Raw genomic sequence first — 25,862 nt, 5'->3', positions numbered from 1 at the left:
GCACCAGCATGCCTGACACACAGGAGGTGCGAAATAAATAATTATTTAAACAAATCAATATTGAGACAGATGAAAAAGACTGCTCTGCCACTGTGATGGCACCAAGACCCTTGCTGTGGTTTTCTCCACCTCCAAGCCAGTGAGCAACTCTCTCCATCACGCAGAAGAGTCAGTCAACTCAATGAAAGGATTCAACCCCCACCCCTTGTTTCAGTAGAAGGCTGAGCCCCCTTCTCCTGGGAGCTGGAGGGGTGGGAGATGCAGGTGAGGCAGAAAGGGGCCTCATTGGCTCATCACCACGTCAGCAACATTCCTCACTGAATTAGTTTCTGAAAACGTCTAGTTGTTTTCATGGTATCCTTTTCTATTTTGGTCTCCAGGAATCGTGCACATAAACCAACAGGGTATATCTCAAAAATTATATTAATTATATATTTTTAAGTTATTTGATTAAAAAAATCCAGTTTTTTTTTTTTTCATCCCCAAAGCCCCAGTACATAGTCGTATATCCTAGTTGTAAGTCCTTCTAGTTCTTCTTTGTGGGTGCCACCACAACATGGCTTCATAAGCAGTGTGTAGGTCCATGCCCAGGATCTGAACTGGTGAATACTGGGCCGCCAAAGCAGAGCACACAAACTTAACCACTACAGCACCAGGCCGGCTCCCCAAAATCCAGTTTTGAAGCTGGATACTCTGATATTGATATTTCTGGATACTCAATGACACCCCCTTGCTAATAAACAGCAATTACAATTCAGACATTCGTTAACAACTTTTTATTAATTCACATTTTTATATTTTCATTTTTTGTTCTTCAAGATAAAATGATTGTTCTACATACAAATCACAGAAAATTTTTTACAGACAAATCCGTACCAATTAACTGATATATTAATAGAGACCAAAAGAAGCTGCTCAAATGAAAACAACGTGGTCCAAGATGGTTAATAAGAGTCGCATGAACTACTCAGGCCTAACTCTCATCATAACTAGCATAAAATGATACTTGTCACAGAGCAGAGCCTAGTAAGAGGGACCCACACGTCTCCTAGTAACCTTCTCTCCCTGGAAAACCCTTCATCACCAGAAACATGAAGTTATGCAGATCTAAAGCTAACCAAACGTTTGTAAGCCACAATTCGAATTTAATATTCAGCAAGCTTTCTAGTCAATAGGTTATAGATGAAGCAATTTATAATTTATAATCAGAATTTAAAATAAAAACATATGAAAAGCTCCTTAGAGAGTATTTTCTCAGTTCATAAAAGCCAATGTGAAGTCCTCACACACCATCTAAGACTTTTATCCTTTCCCTGTTTTTTTCTTCCAATCATTACATTTTTTCAAGTCAACTGACACTGTTGCCACACTGTCACATCTGTTACTTTCCCGTGCTACCTTCTAATCTTTATCCACATGCAAATACATTTTACTGTTATAATCACAGTGTAGTGGCTATTTTAACTATATCTTTCACGTACTAGTAGGCACTTACCATTTCCATGTCATGAAATCGTCAAGATTGTTTTTCATGCTGCCTAATACCTCCTAACTTCCTTAAACATAGGCTTATTAGTGAACATTTAAGGCATTTCCATTTTTTCTGCTATTAAATACATTTTTATATATGATTTTTTCAGTCTTTTCAATGGTTTCCTTGGTATAGATTTCCAGGAGAGAAAATAAGGGTCAAAGTGTATTTACAGCTGTTTCTGTGCTTATTTATTTATTTCACCAAAAAATGGGGTCAATTTACACTGCTCTGGGAATCTGTGAGTGTATCACTTTCATGAAGACCTCACCACAATTCACTTTTAGCTTTATTTTTTTTAAACAGATATCAGTATCTCAGTATTAATTATCAATGGGGTTGAACGTTATTCTATACATTTATTCTATAGGTTTACGTGAATTGTCTATTCAACTATTCACCCATTCTTAACCCATTCTTCTATTTCTGTCCATTTTTAAAAGGTCTTTTTAATTGGCTGCTTGAGCTACAAACATAAATCTCTTCACCTGACCTCAATGCAAAAGGCAACAGAAGCAAAATCAGCACAAACTTGCCATGTCACCTTAGAGAACTGGGCTGTCACCAGAACCTCATTAACAGAAGAATAAGCCCTTCGAGGGAAATATCTGCTTAACCCAGTCAGTCTTTAGAGTGGAGAAGAAGAATATGTATTACCGTGGATTTGAGGGCCACATCTCATTAGGAAGTTGTAAATTTTACTTTTAAATCACCAAGTAACTTCAAAATACACACTGATTGGTCATTAATGACGAAAGGCGCTAACTGTAATTAAGCAACTATCTAAGGAGTAGGGAAAACCTATGCGGTTCATTAATTCACCATCAACCTGATTGGCACATTGTCCAGCACTCGTAGAAGACTAGAGGTTGTGATCACTCGGATCCTGCATTTTCCCAAGCGTTGGGTGGGGGACGTGCCCCATGTTACTTGACATCACAGAGAAGGGCAACCCCGCGGAGCACCCAGTGTTCAGGGGCCTGGACCGTCCTGAGGTCCACAGCCGCGATGTAGTTCAAGTCCGTTCGAACCGGTTTCTTGTAGATGGGGCAGGAGTAAAACCGAGGATCTTTTAAACCTACAAAAAATTCATGAAAGAAAAAAATTGTTGAATTTCTACTTTAAGCAGCCCAAGCAGAGTTTAGAGCCAAATCTGTGCATTCTGAAAGTCATTCCAAAGAGAGGTGGCTTTGGTAGAATGAGGGAAATTCTTCCTGAGGTCAGTCAATCCCGATGTGTGAAGCAGAATGGATGTGACAAGACACCGAGAGGTCCTCAGGTTTGCCTCACTGGCCTCTGTCCCATGTCCTTGACAGTAACCTCTGCCCACATGACATGACCATGAACCTTCCATTGCTTCCTCCCTGTCCTCTCCACGTGTCAATTCAACATTCCCCCTCCACCTTTTCTCCTGTACTTCCCCACCAAATCCTATGCACACGCTCTCCACATTTTTCCCTCATAGCTTGCCTTTGGCACAAGGCACCTGTCACTTTTAATCAGACATCCAGCACCAGTGAGCATTATTTCACTATTATTATTATTTCAAAATCCTGTCTTCAACTCCCTGTACCACAGTCCAAACCACATTTGAAATCACAGGACAGAGGATGTTCCTCGCTCCTCCCCGGTGTTGTGAGTTCTCCATGTGTAGAGGAATAAAAACACCTGGGAAGCAGAGAGCCATGGCACAGTTGAGCTCCCTGAGATTTAATCTACCTTCCTGGAGTAGATGAATAGATGGACTCTTCAAAACCACATATGCAACAAAAGACAACAGGTGTATGTCTGTCCTTCAAATATCCTCTCTAACGCATCCATTCCTAACCAAAGGCTCATTTTCTCTCCAGCCTTGGAAATCCCACAATCAGGGACAGATCCAGGTCTTGTGGGGCCTTACCCTTATAGAATGTGGGGGGGGGGGGGGGGGCAGAGAGGCGGTCTTCAAGAAAAAGAGTAAAAATTTACAAATACAAATTTAGGCTTTGCAAAGAGCCTCTGAATTGAGCAACCCTGAACTTCAAGCTTCATCAGCTTCTTGTTAAATCCACTCTGCCCATAGCAGTTTATCTGCACATCTCATAACATCATCTCAGGAAGCAGTGTACCGTTTCCTCTTTTCTTCCAGATTATAAATTCTTTTAGGACCAAAGTAGTGTCTGCACCATGCTTGTTCTCCTCCAGAAGGCCAGTATTATAATTGATCCTCACATAACTACTGAGACAAAAACACACTTAACTAAGAGGATAACTTTGCCTTGGTGAGTTAGTCTTACGAACACGGCAACTGAAACACAGAAACAGTAACTTTGTACACGCAGTGTTGATATCTCAAACTTACTAAATTCATTTCCCCAAGCTAACGTGCTCAACAACTTAGCTTTTTCTAGCAAATTACAAAAGCAAGGCACTATCATAAGTTTAAGTCTCATTTTTGACCCAATAAAAGTTTCAGCGTGCTGTACCATGTGTCTTTATACCTCCACTATAAATTTAAGAAATTTTATTGGATTAAACATTTGAATATGATAAAATTATCCATACGTTTCAACATAAAATGAATATTCTAAAGCAGTGATTCTTAACCAAAAACCATTTATTCCTAGGGGACATTTGTCAATATCTGGAGATATTTTTGGTTATCACATCTGTGGGGGTGCTACCAGCACCTAGTGGGTGGAGGCCAGGGATGCTGCTAACATCCTACGATGCACAGGACAGCCCCTCACAGCAAAGAGGCATCTGGACCAAACGTCAATAATACCAAGGTTGAGAGGCCCATTCTAAAACGAAGACACAGATATTCTACCATACTTTAAAACTATGTGTTTGCTTAATCCCATGAAATTAATCATTAGAAATTGTCTAAACTAATGTTACACCTAATTTCTAGGTCTAGATGTTATTTTTTTATTGTTACTATGAGAATATCATTAGTAATAATAATTAGGCAAATATACCAAAAAAATCTGATTAAGTAAGTGAAGGACCGTGAATTCATGGAGTCCAACTAATATTAACTATACTAACTGATATATTTAAACGCTTTAATCCTAGGATCTGTAAACATGTAACAAATATATAACTAATTGTTCTTCTTGGTGCAAATTTAGCTAACAGCGTCTTTATAAATCTTGAAGATTGGAGTCTTACATTTGAACCAAATGATAACTATAATAATTACACCTTGGGAAGCATTTGACAGCTTGGATTTTAATCCCAAAAGAAAAATAGAATTGGAAAAAAAATAGCATTCTTTTCAATAAGCTGGTGAAAAACAATTCTCTGAAATATTTACCCAATTTTATTTATTTTTAATTGCTCCAGAACTGAAGGTGCCCATGCCAAGTCACAGCATGCAGCAAGCTTCTGCAGCAGGATCAGAAGCCACTGAAAATATAATTCCATAGTGAAAGCGCTGACAGATGCTAAAGAGCCACATTATCAGATGATTGGAAACCATTACCCCTAATCAGACAAATAACTTTGAAGGCAAAAATAAACATGCTAGGTAGGTAGAAGGAGGAGCAGAGAGAAGAGGTTGTATAAATTGCTGAACTATATGCTTTAGGATCCTAAAGGTTTTAATAAAACATCTTGAGGGAATTTCATTTTCCACGTAACTTCCCTTTCAAGCCTACATTTTTCATCCAAAAGTTAGTCTATCATTACATCATATATTCCTTCCAATATACGGAATAACCAAACTACATAGAGATTCCCTATATAACCTTTAAGTCATTCCTTTATTTAACCTCTCTTTTGCTAATGACATTTAAATCATTAGAGAGTGCACTCTTACATATGATAATTCTTTTGATCCTTCAACAAGCATGTGTTTTACACATAATAATAGAAATAATAACAAAATGATTTATTGTATGCTAACTACATGCTGGACATTGTCAGTTTAATTTCTCAACAACCCTATGAGATGGGTACCACTATTAAATCCATTTTACAGACAAAAAAACTGGAACCTAAAGAGGTAAGTTACTCGTCCAAGGTTACAAAGCTGTAGGTGATAAGAAGCGAACCCGGCCAGAATGGATCCTGAGCCTATGCTCTTCATTTCAGCAATAGTTGGGACACACTATGCTCTGTGCCTCTACGTCTTTGCAGGAATACGTGAAAATGAACTGGAGCTCACTGAATATCTGACTTCAACTTGTAGCATACTTGAGACTCCTCCAAAGCCACATGACTAATTACTAGGGTGGTAAAGCCCAGACAGTAACTCAAATATCCAGGCTCCTGGTTCACTGTCTTTTGCCTGAGAACATGTGGCCCCCCATAGGGCAGTGGGGGGAGCGGCGGATGACCACCTTGAGCCTGCAGCATGGAGAGAGGGAGAACATAGGGAGTGAGCACACTCATCTGCATAGTGCAGATGCATTTAAGAAAAGGAAATTCACAACTTCAAAATCCAAGGGAGCTGTCCTCATTTTCAATTTAGGCTTTATTTTCAAGCATCATCCCAAACACCACAGAGACTCCCTAAATGCATAGTCTTAAGTAAAACACTAACCACAGGAATTCCCAGAGGTTCGCATTCATCCCACAACAGACAAATGTGATTTCGTAGCTAGGAATGATAGGCAAATTACATAATGTCTCTAAACCTTAATTTTGCCCATCTGCAAAATAGGCATGATATATCTTACAGAGCAGTTGTTAAGATTAAATAGGTTAATATATGTGAATGCCCGGCATAGTACAATGTCTGGATGCAATAAATGCCCAAGATGTGTTAGATTTCTCTTTTCTCTCTCTCTCTCTCTCTCTAAATACACACACACACACACACATACATAGACACATGCACATACACACATACACTTACCTTTTTACTAAAACAAATTCCCCAGATTCATGTTGCCCATAACCTTAACAGAGTTCCAGGTTTACACACTGGAAGTGGGTTAAATGCTGTGGGGCTCAGGCGTAAGGTCTCCATTGCCTGGTCACCAGTGGGGCTCTTCCAACCCTCAGCCCCTCATCTGCATGGCTGGATCAGGGTGGGTCATGGGATGTTCTTAGAAACACTTTTTCCCTAGCAGGAAATATCCTCATTAGCTGCAGGGACCCTGAGATCCGTCCCACCCTACTTAGTGACCAGAGGGACATATAAGTCTTGCTTTGCTCCCCAAACGTTTTCATCACTGTTTTCCCATCACATCAGCTACAGCACTGAAGTTCACCGAGAAGCTTCACTCTGTCTACACATCAAATCTGTGAAGAGACAGATCTTTCCTGTATCCGTGTCTTTTCAACTTCCCTTGAGAACAGAGCATCTAGGGTTGGTGTGGGCGGCTTCATCTTCTCCGTGAATTTAGTACTATTTGGGTGACTTTCCCACGACGTCCCAACAAGAAACATGAATAAAATAAACATCCAGGGATATATCAGTCAATTTTTAGAGTTAAAATAAATCTTTGGCTTGTTTTTGCAAACAAATAAACCAGTCCTCTAGGTAAATTCAATGATGAATTATTTAAACTGAAAATTGCCTTTCATGTTAATATAAAAACAATTCATTATACGAATTCTAATTTTAAAACACCGTACTTTTGGAGTGTCCTTGGTCATTCACAGTGCTACCCCTCTTTATCTCAATTAGAGCCCTATTCAGTTATCAAAATTGAATGAAAATTAGATTTACAGCATGAAAAGAGGGATGAAGTGTTAGCTTTTCATCACTAAGAAAACACCCCTAACAACAAAGTGAATTAATAAAACAAGCTTCAACCAACTTCTATTGAAACCAAAAGGAGAATAAAGAACTAAAGTTTTTCTTTTCTTTTGTTTTAACTACCTTGAAATTAGTCACTTTTTCCTTTGCTTATTTTATTTCCTCCCTTACCTGTGGCTAATGAGCATCATCACTGACTAATGCCCAGCAGGGTAAGCACAGTTCTCTACAGAAATCTATTCTTAAATAACAAAGAATTGCCTGTATTATAAAATTATTACTTTATTACTGCCACGCTGAGATATTCTGTGTCACATTGCAGTGGATTTTTACAGCTTAGTTACAGGAAATAAAAAAATAACACCTAACTCAATGTGAGAACGATTTTTCTTTTGCTTTATAAGGAAAACATTTCTACAACATTTTGACTAGATGCAATAATGCAAGAAAGCAAAATTTCTAAAATATTATTTTTGCCTAAAAGAACATTTGATTATTATTTCTATAAAATAATTCCTACCCCAGCAGTGCACACCATCCTAAGAACCAATAAATACAAAGCCCCAGGCAGCATTCCTGCCTAAGCCCAGGAAGACACATTCATTCTTGCAGATTCAACTAGGACATACTGAGCAACTCCATGTGCCAAGAACTGTGCTGAGCACCTTCACGTATCTTTTCTGATGTCCAGCTCTCTCCATAGGCTCCTCTTCCTTCATACACCTTCCTTCTGTTCCTCAGACACAGCATATCCATTGCTACCTCATGCCTTGGCACAATTGCCTTTGCCCCCGGATATTAGCACAGCCACTTTCTGTCACTCAAATCTCAGTGCAATGCTCTCTCCTCAACAAGGCCTTCCTCAAACCCCTAAATTATCTCACTCCCTAGCATATCATGTGTGTGTTTTCTTTATAGAAGTAAGAACTATCTGAAATCAGTATGTTTGTTTACAGTGATTCTCATTATCCATGGGGCTTATGTATGCAAAGTCTCTATGAACACCGAGTTAGCGACCACTGGACCATTGCTCTGAGGGGTTAGCTTCCTGCAAGCTTCTAGTCACAACATTGTCAGCCCATTGATGCATAATCTTGTTTTATATTTCTGTTTGAAGACAGCTTTTCACATACATTGTTGCTTCATTAACACTGAACTCAAGGCCAACGGCACCATAACTCATGCCTGAATGAGGCGTATCTAACACACGCATTTTCTCTATAAGGCCCATCACACACAGCCTTCTTATGCTTAGGAACACCAACAGCTCTTCAGCACTGCCCTTGGGGGCCATTTTAAACAGAGAAAAGTACAAAAGTGTGAAAAACGTAGCACTAAAGAAACCACAAAAAAGACAGCTGTTCACAGTGTGAGAGCTGAAACAAGGAGGCAGAGTGTCACCTTAGTCAACCTCAGCCTGGAACATGCACATTAGGTGACAAATTTTCACTGCTTCGGGCATGTCTGCAAATGACCATGAAAGTGCCACGAGCATTGAATTTGGGGCTAGAAATAAATTTTAGAGTATGGGCGAATTCATAAATACAGAATCTATGAATAACAAGGATCGACTATATTTTTTGCTTCTTTTTCAGCTACCCTTCCCTCTTTGAGACTGAGTTCCACAAGAATGGGGATTCTGCCTGGGTTTTTTTCACTGTTGCATCCCCCGCACTAGAGTAGTGTGAGGTCAATACCAGATAAATATTCACTGAATGACTGAGTGAACTAATGCTATTTCCCATGGCCAAGAAAAGTCTAACTCTAGCTCCCTATCACATTCATTCTTGTCCTCCAAAGCACACCTCAGAAGCAATCTCCTCTAACCTCCCAGGCCTAGCTCTGTTCTCCTTCAGGCTCCCTGAGCATCCTGACTGTATCTTTATGACAACATGTATCAAATTGCATTTTAATTATTAGTTGCTCATCAGAATCCCTCAATAGAATGTGAGTTCCTCATGGGCATGATCTGGTTCATAATTATTTCTGCATCCCTTGCACCTAAGGTCTTGCTTGGTATATATTAGGCATCCAGCAAATATTTGCTTAGAAAATAAATACTCATAGTTTATAAACTCTCTTCCTTTGACCTGTGTTTCCAAATGTAATACTTATCTAAAGTATCTTTTAAAGAGAGATTACTTTATCCCTTGTTTAAAGAAAAATCTTCGGTGCTTCTGTCGTAAAATCAGTACTTTCTTGAAATCTACTATCATGGCTACCCCTAGAATTTATGGCTTACAGGAATCATTTCACTATATATATATATATATATATATATATATATATATATATATATATATCAAATCATCATGTTGTACACCTTACGTATACATAACTTATATTTAAAAAATAAAATACATTTTAAAAAAATGAACAGAGAATTTCCTCATGTGCTGAAAGGTGGTTGTTGCTGAGTGAAATGCAACCGAAGTCTCCAGAAAACATCAAACCAACCCGGAAAACAGTTTAGGTATTTTTAGACTTGTCAACCAGTTTTGACAATTTTGTCAAAGCAGAATACATGTGTGCTTCATAGAAGTGTTATGACATTTATAGGCTGAAATATGAAGCCAGCATTTTACCATTAGCCACCAGATGAAGCCAAACATCCCTGAATTCAATCTGGATTTCATAACCTGGCTTAAAGCTCCAGTCTGGTGGAGCCACTGCCTCCAGGGGAGCCCTGTGCAGTCCTGCTTCTTTTCACCTCTTGACCCACCACATCACATTAATCCTTCCAAGTCCAGTCCAGGCATAACTGCTCCTGACACTGAGCCCCTGACGACTTCATCCCACCCTTACTCACCTGCCTTTCCCACCACTTACTAAGTATTCCAAATACTTGTTTCTTATCTCATCAGCTAACATTTCGTGAGTATCCATATATATTTTATCTGCTTTATTAGACAGGCAAGAACTATCTAGAACCATTGCCTCACAAAAGCATCAAGAAAGTGTGTAGTGGTCAATAAGTACTCAATAAACACAGGTGTAAATGTGAAACTAGTTGATAAAATAGTAAAATCCTTCTTACATGATAACAAAATAGTGAGATTTGTGTTTATAATGTCATCCAACTTGATAGCACCAACCATCCCTGAATGCACAAGACAACTTACTATTGTTCTCTGCATAAATCCTTATGACAGGCATCAACTCAAAGAGCACTTTGGGTTTGGACTCAATAAGTTTCACGTTCCTCTTGTCCCAGCCAGCACCTTCGAGATATAAGCCGTAGACGTAGACACCCTCTGAGGGAGGGGCAGAAATGTCGTCCTTCATCCACTTGGTCACTTCGTTGCAAAGCACCATATTGTCCAGAGCCCAGCCTTTGTTGGCCCGAGTTATTTCCTTCTCAGGTCAAGATCAAAAGCAAAGGATGAAATCAGCAATTAAAAGTTTGTCTTAATATAAAGAGTATAATAGTGACGACAGTGTACCTCAAATTACCCTAATTCAAAAGAAATAGAATAGTATTTACAGAGTTAAAAATATTCTCTCATAGACAATACCCATGTCCTAATTTAACCACTTGTGCTTTAAAAAGAAATGTAATATAAAATCAAATATAAAAATAACAAATAAATGTTTTGAAACTCAAGCTAGTGGCCTGAGAACAAGTTGCTGGATTTATGTTCAGGACAAGGCTACTGCTGGTGCCAAAAAGAGTCAGTCATTCGCTGTCTTACTCTATCCTTTAAAGCTATAATGAAAGAAGAAAATGTCATAGAGGAAAATTATAATACAACAACAGGTGCAAACCAGAGTGCTTACCTGTCGCATTGCAGTTAAAAATCCTTGGGGGTTAAAAAAGCCTGTCATCCAGAAGCAGTGGGGTCGGCCATTGAAAACCCAAGAGGTGAACTGGCAGTTTCTTTCTATAAGTTCAGTAAACCAGAAACCCAACGTACTTGACACCCAGGACACCTGAAATGCATACATTAAAGCACTTAATTAGCACAGGTTTAGTTCTTTTGTGTAACTGGCTATGTTCACAGAAAAAAATGATGAGAGATCTATTTCACTTTTAGATTTTAAAAGTCCCTAAGATATGAATTTCCCCTGGGTTCTGACATTTAAGTTTTCAAATTATTCTTCCTCCTTAATGATATTAAGATAGAATGGGCTAATCATCACATGAATACAAGATCAATTCAAAGCTCAGTATGCTGTTCAAGATGCCTGATGTCAACAGAATCACCTTCCATGTACGAATATATTCATTAGCAACTCTGCTACAAAGCAATTAAAACAACTAATTGAATTAAATTTAACAGGTTCCAACTATTTTTCCTTAGGTTACATTTTCAATAGATACACTATAAAACAAGATTTCTATTTACATAAATGTGCTCATGGCCTCATCAACACCTTAAAAATATACTCTGTGGATGATAAATCGTAAAAGCCCTTCTCCACTTATCATTTTTAATGAGGCAAATAACAGTTATTTTTTGAAGTTTCTGTCACTTAGAATGCACTTTTATTTTCTCTGATGAAGGCACAGAAATGGATACACAGGCTCTTTATCATCAACAAATCAATTGCCTTTATTGCTTGTAATATTCTGCCTGAATTCACGTGTGGAACTTCTATTATTACAATTGGCATGGATCCGCCATTAATGTTATCAGCAGCCACCCTGGTAGGTATCTCCAAATCACATTTTATGACATTTTACTGTAATTGCAATATTTTATGCATGAACAAATGTAGTGATCAACCTGGGTAGATATAACACTTGAATTTCAAATATTTTAAGAATTAATGTGCCTATTTTTCAAGAGACACTGAGATTTCAAAGACCAATAATAAGTTGAGTAAAATAAAACTCTGTATAAAAAGATCATAACTTAAAAATTATGCAACTCATTCTATCCTGTCTTTATAGACGTGTTAACTAAAAGAGATGTGTTTATACTCCCTTCGATCGGAGGGCACAGGGAACCGTTAATGAGAGGGCGCCTCCTGGCATGGACCCCTGTTCCAAAGCCTCCCAGGTGTGGGCAGAGCCGGGTGAGCTGGTTTAGTGGTGAATGAACCTACAAAGGCTCCTGACCAGGGGGGTTCTCCCTCTGTCACTGGTAATGAAGAGAGGCAATTCAGATAAGAAACTCTCTGACCTTGGCAATGAATTTATTGAAGGTAAGAAGGAAAGGAAGGTATCTGGTCAAAGCTGATTCTGAGCTTCTAAGCTGTGTGACTAGAAGGATGGATGGTGGCGTCATCAAATAAGATAGAGAAGACAACAGAAAGAGCACACTCTAGGTACTTACAGGCTGCCTGCAGGACCCACTGCCTTGGAATCTGCTGAATTCCTGGATGAGATATCAGAGGCTCAGCACTAAATGAGCATCTTCTAGGAGACCATCGGTTCTAACTCCATCATGTCTCACCTTCCCATTTACCAGAATAACCTCCAAAAGGCCAAGCCTCCTGTCATCCCATGATCCAATCTTATCTCTAAATGCTGCCCTCCCTGTTCATCCCCCAGTATGACCCAATCCCCAACCCTCCCACCCTCTCAAGTCTTTCCACTGTACCGTCAGGATCTTCAGTGCTACGATCAGCAAACTCCTCTAGATCCTTCACCTCTTCCCTGAACATTCCCCTCAGTTCCTCTCTGAACTGAAATCAATTCCCCCAACCTGACCCAGGAAAGACTGCTTCCTCTGCATCCTCTTCAAATGTACGCTACCATTTACTGCACTCTAGTTTCATAGGCCTCAGGACCAGGAAAGAAGTAAGTATCTTTACTGTTTCTGTTATTGTCAGGTCAGCATTTCCCGTTATTGTCTTCCTTTGCGTCTCATGCCATCTGGACACACCATCCTCATCCCTTCTTATGTCTATCACTTACTGGTCACTCCCTCCTATTTATCAAGGAATTTGGCTCCTGCTTCACTCTTCCACTCCATCCCCAAAAGAATCATGAGGATGATGAAGATGGTGATGGTGACGGTATAAATGGTGGTGGTGGTGGTGATGACAGTGGTGTGATGACGGTGGTGGTAGTGACAGAGGTGGTGGTGGTAAAAGTGGTGATTGTGGAGGTGACGGGGTAGAGACGGTGATGGTGGTGGTAGTGGTAGTGGTAATGGTGATGGAGGTGGTAGTGATGGAAGTCGTGGTGGTAGTGGAGATGGTGGTGGTAGAAACGGTGGGGAGGGGGGTATTGGAGGTGTGTGGTTTTAATAATAATAATAGCAAGAACTTACATAAGACTGGGATATGCCACGCACTGTTCTAAGCACTTTACATTCATCGACTCACTTAATCCTCACAAGAACTGTACAACTTATGTAATAAAGTGGGAATAACTACTCCCACTTTACAGATGAGGAAATTTAAGCACAGCAAGACAAGTAGCTTATCTGAGGTTGCACAGCTTGGATGTGACAGAGACATGATTTGAGCCCATATATTCTGGCTCCCGAGTCCAGCTCATTTATTTACCTTCATTAATCATTCTTGGTAACACTAGGATCCATGTGGACCCATTGAATACCCTACCTTCTTATCTCATGACTTCCGATTTCTAATGATTCTCATGTCCTTCCAATTCATTTCCCCTACCTCCACACTCACACTTTAAATCTTGTCATCATCAAACACTGTCCTGTTGGGCTGGGCACATTTTCCCCTCAACCGCATTTCATTCCAAAGAGAGAGAGCTCCACTTACAGAACACTCTAGGCTCCTCTACTCCCTCATTCCCCTCATTCCAAGGAGGTAAAGAAACTTATCTGACTGGTGTGGATGGGGGGAGGGGGGTTGCAGAGACAATTTGTGCTCATCAAACATCCCATGTGCCCCCCTATACTTCCCAGCCTCCCACGCATTTGAGTCCACAGATCTCGTTCTGTTCCATGGCCTGTGAACAGAAGTAACACAGGTCACTTTCTGACTCAGGAAGTTAGACTCAGTACCTTGTCCAACTCTCTGTTCCCCACACTGTGATGACTTCAGAGGCCATATGCTCCGGGTGGTACAGCCACCACCAGATGCGAGGCCTCCATCAGGTAGTCCCAGAGTAACTGTAGAGCCGAGGACCCATCTGACCTCCATGGGAAAACAGAAGTAGGGTGCTGCCGGCACAGCAAGCTCCTAAAATGTGTGTCACTAGCTCAGCTCTGAGGCAGCAAGTGTTTAGGCAAGTCCTACCAGCAGCAGGAAAGATGGAGCTACATGTTCGGAAACCTAGCCCCTTTCTCCTTTTGCGGGGGACAGAGATGCCTGCAGGCTGCACACACTCTGCTCTGCTCTTGCGTGCTCTAGTGTCACAGGAAGTCTTTGCAAGCGAGCCCCGCGGACACCTGGATTTTGAACTTCCCACCTCCAGAACTGTGAGACAATAAACTGCTATTGTGTAAGCCACCCAGCCTTGTGGTAGTTTGTCCCGCAGCCCCAAAAAACTAACGCATCTTCCATTGCACTTGCCTGGCGAATGCCCAGCAGGACACAACCTCCATCATTCCCCTTTCCCAGGCCTGCTCCCAGTCAGCTGAGGCCCACTGGAGGAAACTGCACAACTGTGCAGACCAGGTTCACTTTACATTCATAACTCCAGATTGCAAATTGGTGAATCCTGTGACATTTCTCTACCTGCATCTATCCCAGTTTCCTCATTCTTCTGAACCTTCGGGTATGGAAAGCATATGCATTTGCAAAGAGGAGTAGAAGTAAAAACCTTGAGAGCAGAGACATTCGGAGAGAGCCGTGAGGTCAGGACTTGCTGACTTCCTGCCGTGGGTGCAGAGTCAGCCCAGGTGATGGCTGTGGTCAGGCGGAATGGAAGGAAGCAAACGGCAGATCCAGATTTCTCAGGAAATACGGGATAGAAGCATAGCAACACCTCTGACCCTTTCCTCATGCCTTTTCTCCACCATAATTAATCTGAGCAATTTCACTCATGTCTCCCCACCAGATGTGCTTGCATACACCACACACGCACACTTAAATACAGCACAAAGAAAAGAATCTCATTTAGGTTCCATCCCCTCCAATACACAAGTTTTCCTACTTACAAAGACATTCGGGCATTTATTTTGCTTTTCCAAGTAGAAAATTATTTCTTAAAACCACATCTGTCATTTAGCACAATTACCAACAGGTAATCAGTAAGCGTACTGTTAAATTATTATCTTGTTATCTCGAGACATACTCACATATCTACAGGCAAAGCTAGGAAAAATGTTTCTCTTTGGTATGACTTTTGATATGTATGTGTGGCTAGGACATTCTCTTCTATAAAACTAACACCATGGGCTTTGAAGGCTAAGAGCTTGGGTTTAAATTCTGATTCCTGGGCTTCTTGGGTGTGTGATTTGGGAAAAGATTTAACCTCTCTCAACCTGAAGTTCCTCATTTGTAAAATAAGGGCAATAAAATGCAAGATTTAAATGAAATAATGCATGCAAACTGCCTACGAGAGCACCTGACATCTGGGAAATGCTAAATAATTTCCTTCCCTACTTAAATCTAAAAATAAAAGGCCATAAGAGGATTAGTCCCTAAGCAAAAGAAAATTTTTAAGTAAATTATCCTTGGATGCTTTCTACTTGCCAATTACAACTATTCATGACAACAAAGTGATTCGGCAGAATAAGAGCAGGCTTACACGTACTTTTTTCCACTGAGCAGGAATTCTGGCATCAAACATGCAATTCAACGCATCTCGTAGATTTTCACTCATGATGATGGTGCCATCGATAGCAAGTTTCAGTTCAGTCAGGGTGCTTCGGACCAGGGTGAGTACCCTCTGCATTCTGTCTATCTCCTGCCTGAGAAAAATGTTCATCGGCTGGAATGGCCCCATCTTCTGCAGCCTCTCTTTTACCTGCCGTGGAGACATTCAGTATGTGTCAAAAATTGGACAGTTACTAATGTTTACGCAACTGGTTCCCTAGGACTTTTGAAAAGTTCTGAAATTTTACAATTCCATAAATGATAAGCTTTTAATTTTTTTCACTGCCAGAACACAGAGAAGAAATAAAAAAGAAAACGTCTGTTAGATGACCAGCCAATTATTCATGCCATGTGGAAGAGAACAGCAGCCATTGATTCACAGAAGAACGTAAAATGCACAACCACAACCACACAGCCTTCCAAGGAGCAAATGCACTTACTGGGAAATATTCACATACTGCCTATCTGAGACTTGCAAACACACACATGGACACACACAAACAGACGTGTACATACACAAGCATTCTGCTGGCTGCCTCAAAAGACTAGACTTTGTTCTAAAAGCTTTCTATTTTTTCCATGAAAGCATCCATCCATTCATCCATCTACCCAGCCATCTGACCATTCATTTCCACCCTACAAGCATTAATTGAGAGTCCTCTATGGATCAGATATTGTGGTAGGGTGAGCTGCTTTATCCTAAGGCAACACTGACAAATTCAGCAAAAGGAGGGAGACGCTTCTAAACTCCATTACTTACCATATTTATTTATGTAATTATTTTTATTATATTTTTAGATATATTAATTGCATCATAAATATTTCAACCACTGCTAGACAAGAATGGCCTCTTTCCTGATATGATAATGAAAGGAGCTTATGAAAGCTGATAACAGTATTGATTTTCTCCAAGCAAGTGAGCAGAGTTTCTTCCCGGGGAAATAATTCCCTCAGCGATAGGTCCTTGAGTTCAGTCTGTAGGCCTAGCAGTCAAAATGACCTTCTTTGTGGAAAGTAATAGGATGCTAAAGAAAGAAAAGGCTGCAGGTTTCCTTTTGAAAATTAGGTGGAAAAGGGGCAACAGACAAAGAAACATGGTGGTCCTGTGACAAAAGTATCAGATGGTTAGTCCAGGTCATTTCTCAAGACTACAGCAAAAAAGTAAGCCACTTACTTTTGCTTTTATCAAAGGTTTAAAAATGTTATCAAGGTAAATCTTTTCACAGTACTTGCTAAAATGTCTAAAAAGTTAACTTTCGTAGTCATAAATTTCGCTTAAAAGTTACTCACATATTAAAAAGCCAAATCAATTTTCAAAACCTATAAGATGAAGAAACTGCAAAGAGTTAATGATATAAATATAGAGTCCCTGAAATTAAGAAGGCCTGAATTTTAAGGTATGCATTAAATTTCACAGCATTTTTTAAAATAATCAGGTACTTTACTCTAAGAATACATTACTTCCCTTTGAACGAATGACAATGTGAAGTACTTCAAGGGAAGTTCTAGAAAAGCAATCCCAACGCATCAGTGTACACTCCTGTCATTTATTTATGAATATTAACATTCTCATCAGGCTTCTTTATTATTTATATTTTGAAATGATTACATTTATAGATTCAAAAACTTCTTTTTCTGATTCTTCAGGAAGTGAATTTCAGAAAAATTCTTCTTTGCCCTCCCTCAGCCTCCCAACCACACAGACACACACACAGCTGACATTTTGTCAAGATTTCAACTCACTTCAAATGGACCATAGTCTGGGGGCAGCTTTTCCAGCATATCATCAGCCAGTCGGGCCACCACAGCCTCGCGGGTCTCGTCTCCTCCTCCAGAGCTGTCCTTGGGTTGGATGCCCAGGATGGTGTCTAGCACATCCTTAGCCAACTTGCTCTGGTAGGTGATGTCAGCATTGGGGTGTAGCCCGAACACCTCAGGGCTGTCATAGGTGGGCAAGCTCTGAACGACAAGCACCCTGCGTGAGTACAGACTACCGACACAAGCAGTTAAATTATATTGTCTTAAGAAATAAACGTTTTTATTAGGATAAGCATTTACATCATATGCCTTATTTGTGTCAGGCTACCATCCCAATAATTTCTCCAGAGAAGGATCAAAATTTGCCTCAAAAAAAAAAATTAACATCGAGAAACATTATACAGTTTCATAGCTCTTAAAAGTCTGAACCTCAAGCAAATTTAATCAAGGAAATACTGTCTTGTTTTATAATACATGACATGGAAAGGGAGCTGTGCATCAGTATATTGTATTCTGAAGATCTAATCGAACTCAAACCAGTTGTTTAAATAAATGTTGTATAACCAATGGTTACTATGTTGTTAAGATACCAGAAAATGACAGTTTTAACAATTATAGTCCAAATAAGGCTGCAGGTGGGAACTGTACACTCCCAGGGGAAAGACAGAGATTAGGAAAAGAGAAATATTGAGAAAGCAACAAAGTCAGAGACGAAAACAGACAGCAAGAGACAATCAGAAGCAGAACAAGTAGCCAAAAAACTACTTCGGCTATTTGAGAAAAAGAAAATTGACTACAATTCGACATATATTTCTTCATGTCAACTGTATCCTTAACTTTATTATTGTCTTATTCATATTTTTCCCCCTTTCTACTCCCTTATTTGATTCTTTTTTATATAATGTCTTCTTACAAGCTATCTCAACTTCATTGTGAAATGAGGTGTATAGAAATGAATATATGCACAGGCATACTTAAATTTATACCTTCATAGACATTTTTCTATTTAGTGCTAATGATTTAAAGACACACATAGTACCATTAAGACACATATATTTGTTGATTTGAATTAATAAAAGTGTAGAGGTGGTAATATACGATAAACTCATTACATTTATAAATCACAGAACCTCTAAATATACTGATAAATTTAGCCCTTTGGGGCTGTTATGCTTTACTTTGTTGACTCTAAGATAAATCTTAGATAGAGGCAAAAGAGATTGCTAACTAATGGTCTAATGAATTCAAGGTATAGAGACAGGAAATGTAGTTACCTTGAAACACAAATCAAATCTTTTCCCAAATTTCCTGGCAAAATCTTATCCCTTCTTAGAGCGGCACTTCTCAATTGGGGGTGATTTTGGTGATTTGGTGATGTCTGGAGACATATTTAGTTGTCACAACTGGGTGGTGGATGCTACTGACATCTAGTGGGCAGAGGCCAGGGACGCTGCTAACCATTCCACCCAGGACAGCCCCCCACCACAAGGAAGCATCCCGTCCTGAATGCCAATGGTGGTGAAGTTGAGAAAGCCGGTCTTACAGGAAGCTCTTACACAGAGCGGGTTCCTGAATATACTCATATGCTGCCCATTAGGCCAGGATTAAGGAACAGATGTCGCAGGACAAGGCAAGTGTTTTGACAAATAGAAGAGATTGGGTCTAGAAGCTGCCTTTGTCCTATTATCACAGGGAGCCGAAGCCTCACAGGTGGAGAGCTCCAGGGGATTTGTGTAGGTTCCCGAGTTCTAAATCTGCCCCATCTATCATCTCCCCAATGTTCCTCACTGAGGTACTAAAAAAGAAGGGAGGGAGGGAGCCCACACAAAACACACAGAAAACAAATATAAACATTTTAATCATTAGGTGAATATAAACATATGAAGAAAGCATCTATGGTGGGAGGTTCAATGTGCATCACCATTAAAATTTATTTTAAAAGAAGTATATGGAGTGTAAATAAATACCAGAAAGGTCAAATGGCTGCAGATATTGGCCCTATGCATAAAATTCTGAAGTTGACAAACCTGGATATAGTGAAGATAGTTATCCACGGTGCTGCATTTGGGAATACTATATCCTTGATAAAAGCTGAAATCTGGTCCAAACATATTTTCACTGAACCAAACCTTAGCGAACGTGTTCAATAATCTCTTATCGTAGTCGTCAGTGACTCTGCCTCCATATTGAATCTCTCCGATCATGTAGCGGACGGTGGTCCAGGAGACGCCCTGGGAAAGTTTATAATATAATTGTGTAGAACCAGCTACTGTCTCATACCCCTTTTCCCTGCCAAGTAACATCTATGTTCATTGTCAACAATGTCATTCATTCATTCATTCATCTATTCATTCTTCATCAGTTATGTGAAAAGTTCAGAAAGAAAATTAAAGAGGTAAACGCGAAGAGTACTCAGAGTTCATGGTCATGACTCAGCGTAGACTCCCTGATGCATTTCATATGTATTCACACTTTAATTTCAAAGGAAAAACATGTTTATTTTTTGAGAATATTGAGGCAGTTCTTTAAAAAGCACACATTCCAAAAGGAATGTAGGGGTTGGCCCCGTGGATGAGTGGTTAAGTTCGCGCTCCACTGCAGGCAGCCCAGTGTTTCGTTGGTTCGAATCCTGGGCACGGACATGGCACTGCTTATCAAACCACGCTGAGGCAGCGTCCCACATGCCACAAGTAGAAGGACCCACAACAAAGAATATACAACTATGTACCGGGGGGCTTTGGGGAGAAAAAGGAAAAAGATAAAATCTTTAAAAAAAAAAAAGGAATCTAGACTCTCATTTTCATTTTTTAGGATTTTAAAAAACAAGTTTCCCCTCCCAGTCTCCCCAACCCCCAATAGACCCTTTCAGGTTGTCTCATATGTAATGTCAACATGACTTTGGGAAATAAAAAGATAATCAAAATTTGTCCAATTTTTACCTGAAATCAAGAGGCAAATATGACCCAAGTAGCTATGACTTAAAGATTATGACTTTGCAAGCACAGAAAATCATCACTCTTGGGCTGGCCCCGTGGCCGAGTGGTTAAGTTCGCGCGCTCCGCAGCAGGCGGCCCGGTGTTTCGTTGGTTCGAATCCTGGGCGCGGACATGGCGCTGCTCATCAGACCACGCTGAGGCAGCGTCCCACATGCCACAACTAGAAGAACCCACAACGAAGAATACACAACTATGTACCGGGGGGCTTTGGGGAGAAAAAGGAAAAAATAAAATCTTTAAAAAAAAAAAAAAAAAGAAAATCATCACTCTTACAGGATTTACCTCAAAGCTGGGCAGTCATGTTAGCTTGAAGACCCAAGCACACAATCACCAGAGGCACGAAGCAGCGCTCGCAACAGTACCTTTTTGACGTCCATGTCATCTAAGTGGTTTTGGATGAACTGCACAGTGGCACTGAAGTCAGCTTGATTAAATTCATAGGGGATGTTCCACCCCAGGGCACCAAACTTCCGCCTCTCCTGGACCGCGGAGTGCAGGAAAGCCACTGCGTACAGCATGGGCTTCCACTGGGCCCCGGTGCTCACATCCAGCAAGTCTTGGCTCACACCTGTCATGGTCAGTTGGGCGGAAAACTGTATCATCTCTCAAACATCTTTTTTTCTATTATCCTTATGTTATTATTTTGTAAATTCCTGATATTAAACTTCACCTACCTTGAATTATTTTTTCCAAATTCAAATGACAATTATAATTTAACTTTTGGGTGTCCAGGGGCATTTTTTCTCTCTGAAAACTCTGCAAAGAGCTTTGGGGGGTGTGGGCTGGCTAACATGGGTCAAGTTATTGCCAATCTAACAAGATAGCATGGGGATAAAAATAAAGGTGGAAGAGTGATGGCAATAAATAAATACTACTACTATATAATACTATGGTAATAATAATAATATATGTAATATTTATATATATAATACAATTATTATTACTATTTGGGACATGTACTCAGGTTACAATGGGCTTCTATATACATCACTAATAATATGGTGTATATAGAAGCCCATCGCAGCCTGAGTATATGCCCCAAATAATTATGATTATTATACATGTATATATTATATTGTATATATATTATTATATATCTTTTCATTTGGTAATTTTTTTAACTGCCATTATCCTTCCACATCTATTTTATCCCCAAATTACCTTGTAGATTGGCAGGAATTTGAGCTTTGTTAGCAACTCCAAAATAAATCTCTTTGTAGATTTTTCAGATTGATAATGTAATGATTATTATATTCATTCTTATTATTAAATACATTATTATTAAAGAATAAAATTTGATTAAATAAATAAACATTATTAAAATTTATTCCAATTGTCCTAGATAGATTTTTTTTTCCCTATTTTACATATGAGAACATTGAAACTGGTTGCTTGAGTGACCAGCCCCCAAGAGAACAAAGCATTTGTTCAGGAAGGACCAGGATCAAGATTTCTGACTCTGAGGTCCATGCTCTTTTCATGACCATGAGTCCCAACAGGAAGCCATGAAGCAGAGGAAGCAAAGGCAAGGAGAATATCTCAGTTCAGGTTGTAATTTGCGGGGCGTTTTGATCTGGTTTTGTTGCTACTGTTTGACTTCTAATTTAGCTAACATCCTAACATATGGCTTCACTAAATGAAAGCAGACCATTATTTTAATTTAGCCTCTTCTCTTGGAAGAGGCTACTGCCCAACTTTAGGTATGGAGCACGGAGACCATAAATGACAAAATTGTCAATTTTATTTTTTTATGCTGAGGAAGATTCGCCCTGAGCTAACATCTATTGCCAATCTTCCTTTCTTTCGCTAAGGAGGATTCTCCCTAAGCTAACATCTGTCACCAATCTTCCTCTATTTTGTATGTGGGCTGCCACCGCATGGCCACTGATGAGTGGTGTAGGTCCACACCCAGGAACCAAACCTGGGCTGCCAAAGCTGAATGCACTGAACTTAACCACTAGGTTACTAGGGCTGGCGCCCAAATTATCAATTTTAGATGTTAACATAAAAAGGCAGGTGTCTAGTGAAGAACAACGTAGGCCAAAATAGAGCAATATTGGGAAAACGGAAAATATCAGGTGGGAAATCCAAGCTCTGATGCCCTAACACTGCCAGAACATATTCCACAGGGAGCATGACCAAGCAGGCTATCCCCTCCGATCATGTTATAATAGTACTATGTGCTACAACTGTATCCCAGCTAATTCTGTTTTTATAATTTATTTAAGAAAACAATTTAAGTACAAGAATCCCATAGACTTGGAAGTATTCCTTAACTCACCACCATATGTCCTTTTCAGTCCTGCTCGGAGGCCCTGTGGAGGCTCATTGGCAAATTTAATGGACATCTGAAGGAGTGTAATGGGAAACTGCTTATGAACCTCGGTGGTCATCCATAGCCGGAAAGCATTGTGGACAGTCTCAGTTTCTACAATTACATCCATTAGCTCATCCATGAAATCCAGCCCCAGGTGGCAGTTCTGCAGAAGGGCCCATCCTCCCTAAGTCAACAATAGTAAATGGAAATTAGGCTATTTTGTGCTTCGTCCAGAGATTTCAATTAGTATGTTCTTTAGAAATTAAGTAATTAAAATTTAATAGAAAAACAATAATCTCTTTAAATTAATCTAGGTCAAATCTAAGGATAAAATAATGTTTAATTGACATAAGATATATTTTTTTCTTGTTCCATGTATTTTTCCCTCAGTATACTATCACAGCAATTGTAGCAATCATATATGGTAGGAGTCATGAAAATAACTCCTTGAAAAGTTTTCACTTGAAAGTGAAACATAAAATGAGATAACAACACTTTCAAGTAAAGATGGTTGATTAGCTCAGCTCCCTCACCAAACTCCATGAAAACTACAGCAAAGGGACTTTTTTAAAAGCATGAACTCTTAAGGACAAAAACAGTGAGGGTGAAAACAACAACAATAACATTTAAAACGGACTCAAGAAAACTGAATTCTCAAGTGGCATTTGGGGAAAAGTGAGATGTAACTGATTTATACACATAACTCCCAAAACACTCAAGAACAGGTGACAAGAGGTCCCCCTGCAGGTAGGGTAAGAAGACGGGCTAACGCAAGACCCAGACCCACAACAGCTTCCTGCCTCCCCTAACGGAGGATGGAAAGCTGATTTTCTGTAGAAGGCAAAACAGACAGGGTTTAGAGATATCGGTACATTAAGGGTATAAGAATCTCACTGAAAACAGGTAAAACAAAGTTTACCTTATGAATTTTGAGACCTATTCCTACCCTTCTCCCACTAAGTTTCCAGAATACTGGCAGCAGGGTATATACCCTCTAGAATGTGGAAGAACCCTCTCTGAGGAATATGACCACTCTAAGAACAAGAGTCTAAGGAAACAACAAGCCGTATCTTCCCTATAAAGTATTATATAAGCATACGTTTCCTCCTATAAAGCAACACAAGCAAAATCTTAAGTCACGCAATAATAAATTACCCAATATCTAATCTATAGAATATTTTTGCTAAAATCATCTACAATATCCAGATCATAATCTTGAATTCTTTTCTTGGCTCTGTAACTTTGGATCATTTAGATTTCACTCGTGCAGCCTGAGTTAATTCTCTTTTTATGAAACTAAGTGCCATAACGAAAATCTTTAATAGACCTACAGATAAAACTGATCATTTTGGAATTTCACATATTCCCTTATATTTTCCTCAGAAGTACAGAGCCCTGCTGAATAAATAAATTATCTAATTTTTGTCCTTTGAAAAATGTAATTGATACTGTCCAAAGTTCAAAACAAAATAAATTAAATATAAAACACAACAGCAACAAGGCTTTAGTTGCTCTCCTGCATCCAGGACACAGACGAGTCCCGAGCTAGGTTTCGTAGGTAAGAACTTTGATCTTCAGTCTTCGCCAACAGAATCCTGCAGCCAAGGCCGTTCTCTGGTACTGCCGCATTCTGTATTAAATGTTTTGTGCTCTTCTTACTGAGTAGATCATCTATTTTGCTATTCTTGGGTAGCTGGCTCATTCTGTCATATTGTCTCAAATCTTTCTTACAAAACTCTTAAAAAACTATTGCCTCTGACAAGTTATAAGCATGCTAATAATAGCAAAGACTTTTTTTTTCTTGAAATAAAACTACTAAACAGAAAACGCAAATAAACCGAAGGCTAACAATACTCCATTTAACTTCTAATCTAGTTGCCTGAAACTGTAATTCTCAGTTACACAACTATTTATTTTAAAGTCAAGTTAAATAAGTGCCCTATTAATGTTAGGGGTTTTGTTCTAAGTACAGTAATAGACAGAGGGAGGGACAGAGGAAGTAAAGAGCAGGGAGGGGCCGGGATGGAAGTCCACCAATCCCTCCTGTTGAACCAGACCTGGGATTCTTAAATATAGATGTATTTTTCCATCTCTCGACACAATGCAATCCCACTCCTTCCTCCCAACTGCACAGAGTAAGTGCATCAGACACAGCATGGCACATGGGAGGGGGCCCCTCCCTTTCACTAAAGCTGAGGGCAGGGAACAGCTTGGGGATAGAAGAGCCTAAGGCAAATATACAGGTTCTGGAACACAGTGGAATCAGTTCTAGACCAGAGAAAAGGGACCAGGAGGTCACACAGTGAGAAGGTTCTAGATTTGGCAGCCAGGACCTAAAACCCGGAGGTTTCAGGTTGGGCTAGCCATTGAGGGTTGGAGGGATGAGGAGCAGTGAGTTCTGTCCTCAGCAGGGGGATCCCATGGAGGGCACAGAAGGAGTCTTGCAATACGGGGGAAAGCTCAGACTCAGGAAAGAAGTAAGGTCCAGTCCAGACAAGGCCAGAAAGGCATCTAGACCAAGACTGCGTGTTCTCCAGCAGGAATGAGAAGCCAAGTGGTTCTGCCACCTTGCTTGGCCAGAGTGAGGAGGAAAAAGGGAGCACAGGTGAAGGGATCCTCCAGACAGAGCCAGACACCCCAGAAAAAGCTAGATCAAAGTGAACACATGAGTGCCCTCTCCTGGAGCCTGAGTTCTGGAGTTGAAATGGAGGGCTGTCTATATTCAATTAACTTGAGTTCACGAAAATGCCCCACCTCCGGCTTTAATTGTCCCTAACAGAGACACCTCCTGGTTTCCAGCCCTTAGAGGCCCCCAGGCCAGGCCTGAGCACGACATGCTTTCCATGCTGTAGAATTTACAAACCACAAAGGGCTCTA

At 39.9% G+C, this 25,862-nt stretch overlaps 1 protein-coding gene across 2 annotated transcripts in view; it reads right to left on the bottom strand.

Annotated features, from left to right (window-relative positions):
* Window positions 1-761: 761 nt before the first annotated feature.
* The window catches only part of DNAH5 (dynein axonemal heavy chain 5), a 267,250-nt gene continuing 242,149 nt past the window's right edge, over window positions 762-25,862 (bottom strand). For both annotated transcript variants that reach the window (XM_023625835.2, XM_023625834.2), the window contains exons 72-79: window positions 22,950-23,169; window positions 21,031-21,236; window positions 19,700-19,903; window positions 17,658-17,873; window positions 15,853-16,065; window positions 11,001-11,153; window positions 10,346-10,577; window positions 762-2,609 (exon numbers count right to left, since the gene is read on the bottom strand). In XM_023625835.2, coding sequence (XP_023481603.2) covers window positions 2,458-2,609; window positions 10,346-10,577; window positions 11,001-11,153; window positions 15,853-16,065; window positions 17,658-17,873; window positions 19,700-19,903; window positions 21,031-21,236; window positions 22,950-23,169 — 1,596 coding nt within the window. In that variant the 3' untranslated portion in view covers window positions 762-2,457. The remainder of the gene's footprint in view (window positions 2,610-10,345; window positions 10,578-11,000; window positions 11,154-15,852; window positions 16,066-17,657; window positions 17,874-19,699; window positions 19,904-21,030; window positions 21,237-22,949; window positions 23,170-25,862) is intronic.

This window comes from Equus caballus, chromosome 21 (genome assembly GCF_041296265.1).
Source record: "Equus caballus isolate H_3958 breed thoroughbred chromosome 21, TB-T2T, whole genome shotgun sequence".
NCBI lineage: Eukaryota > Metazoa > Chordata > Mammalia > Perissodactyla > Equidae > Equus > Equus caballus.
This window is presented reverse-complemented; position numbering and strand designations above follow the sequence as displayed.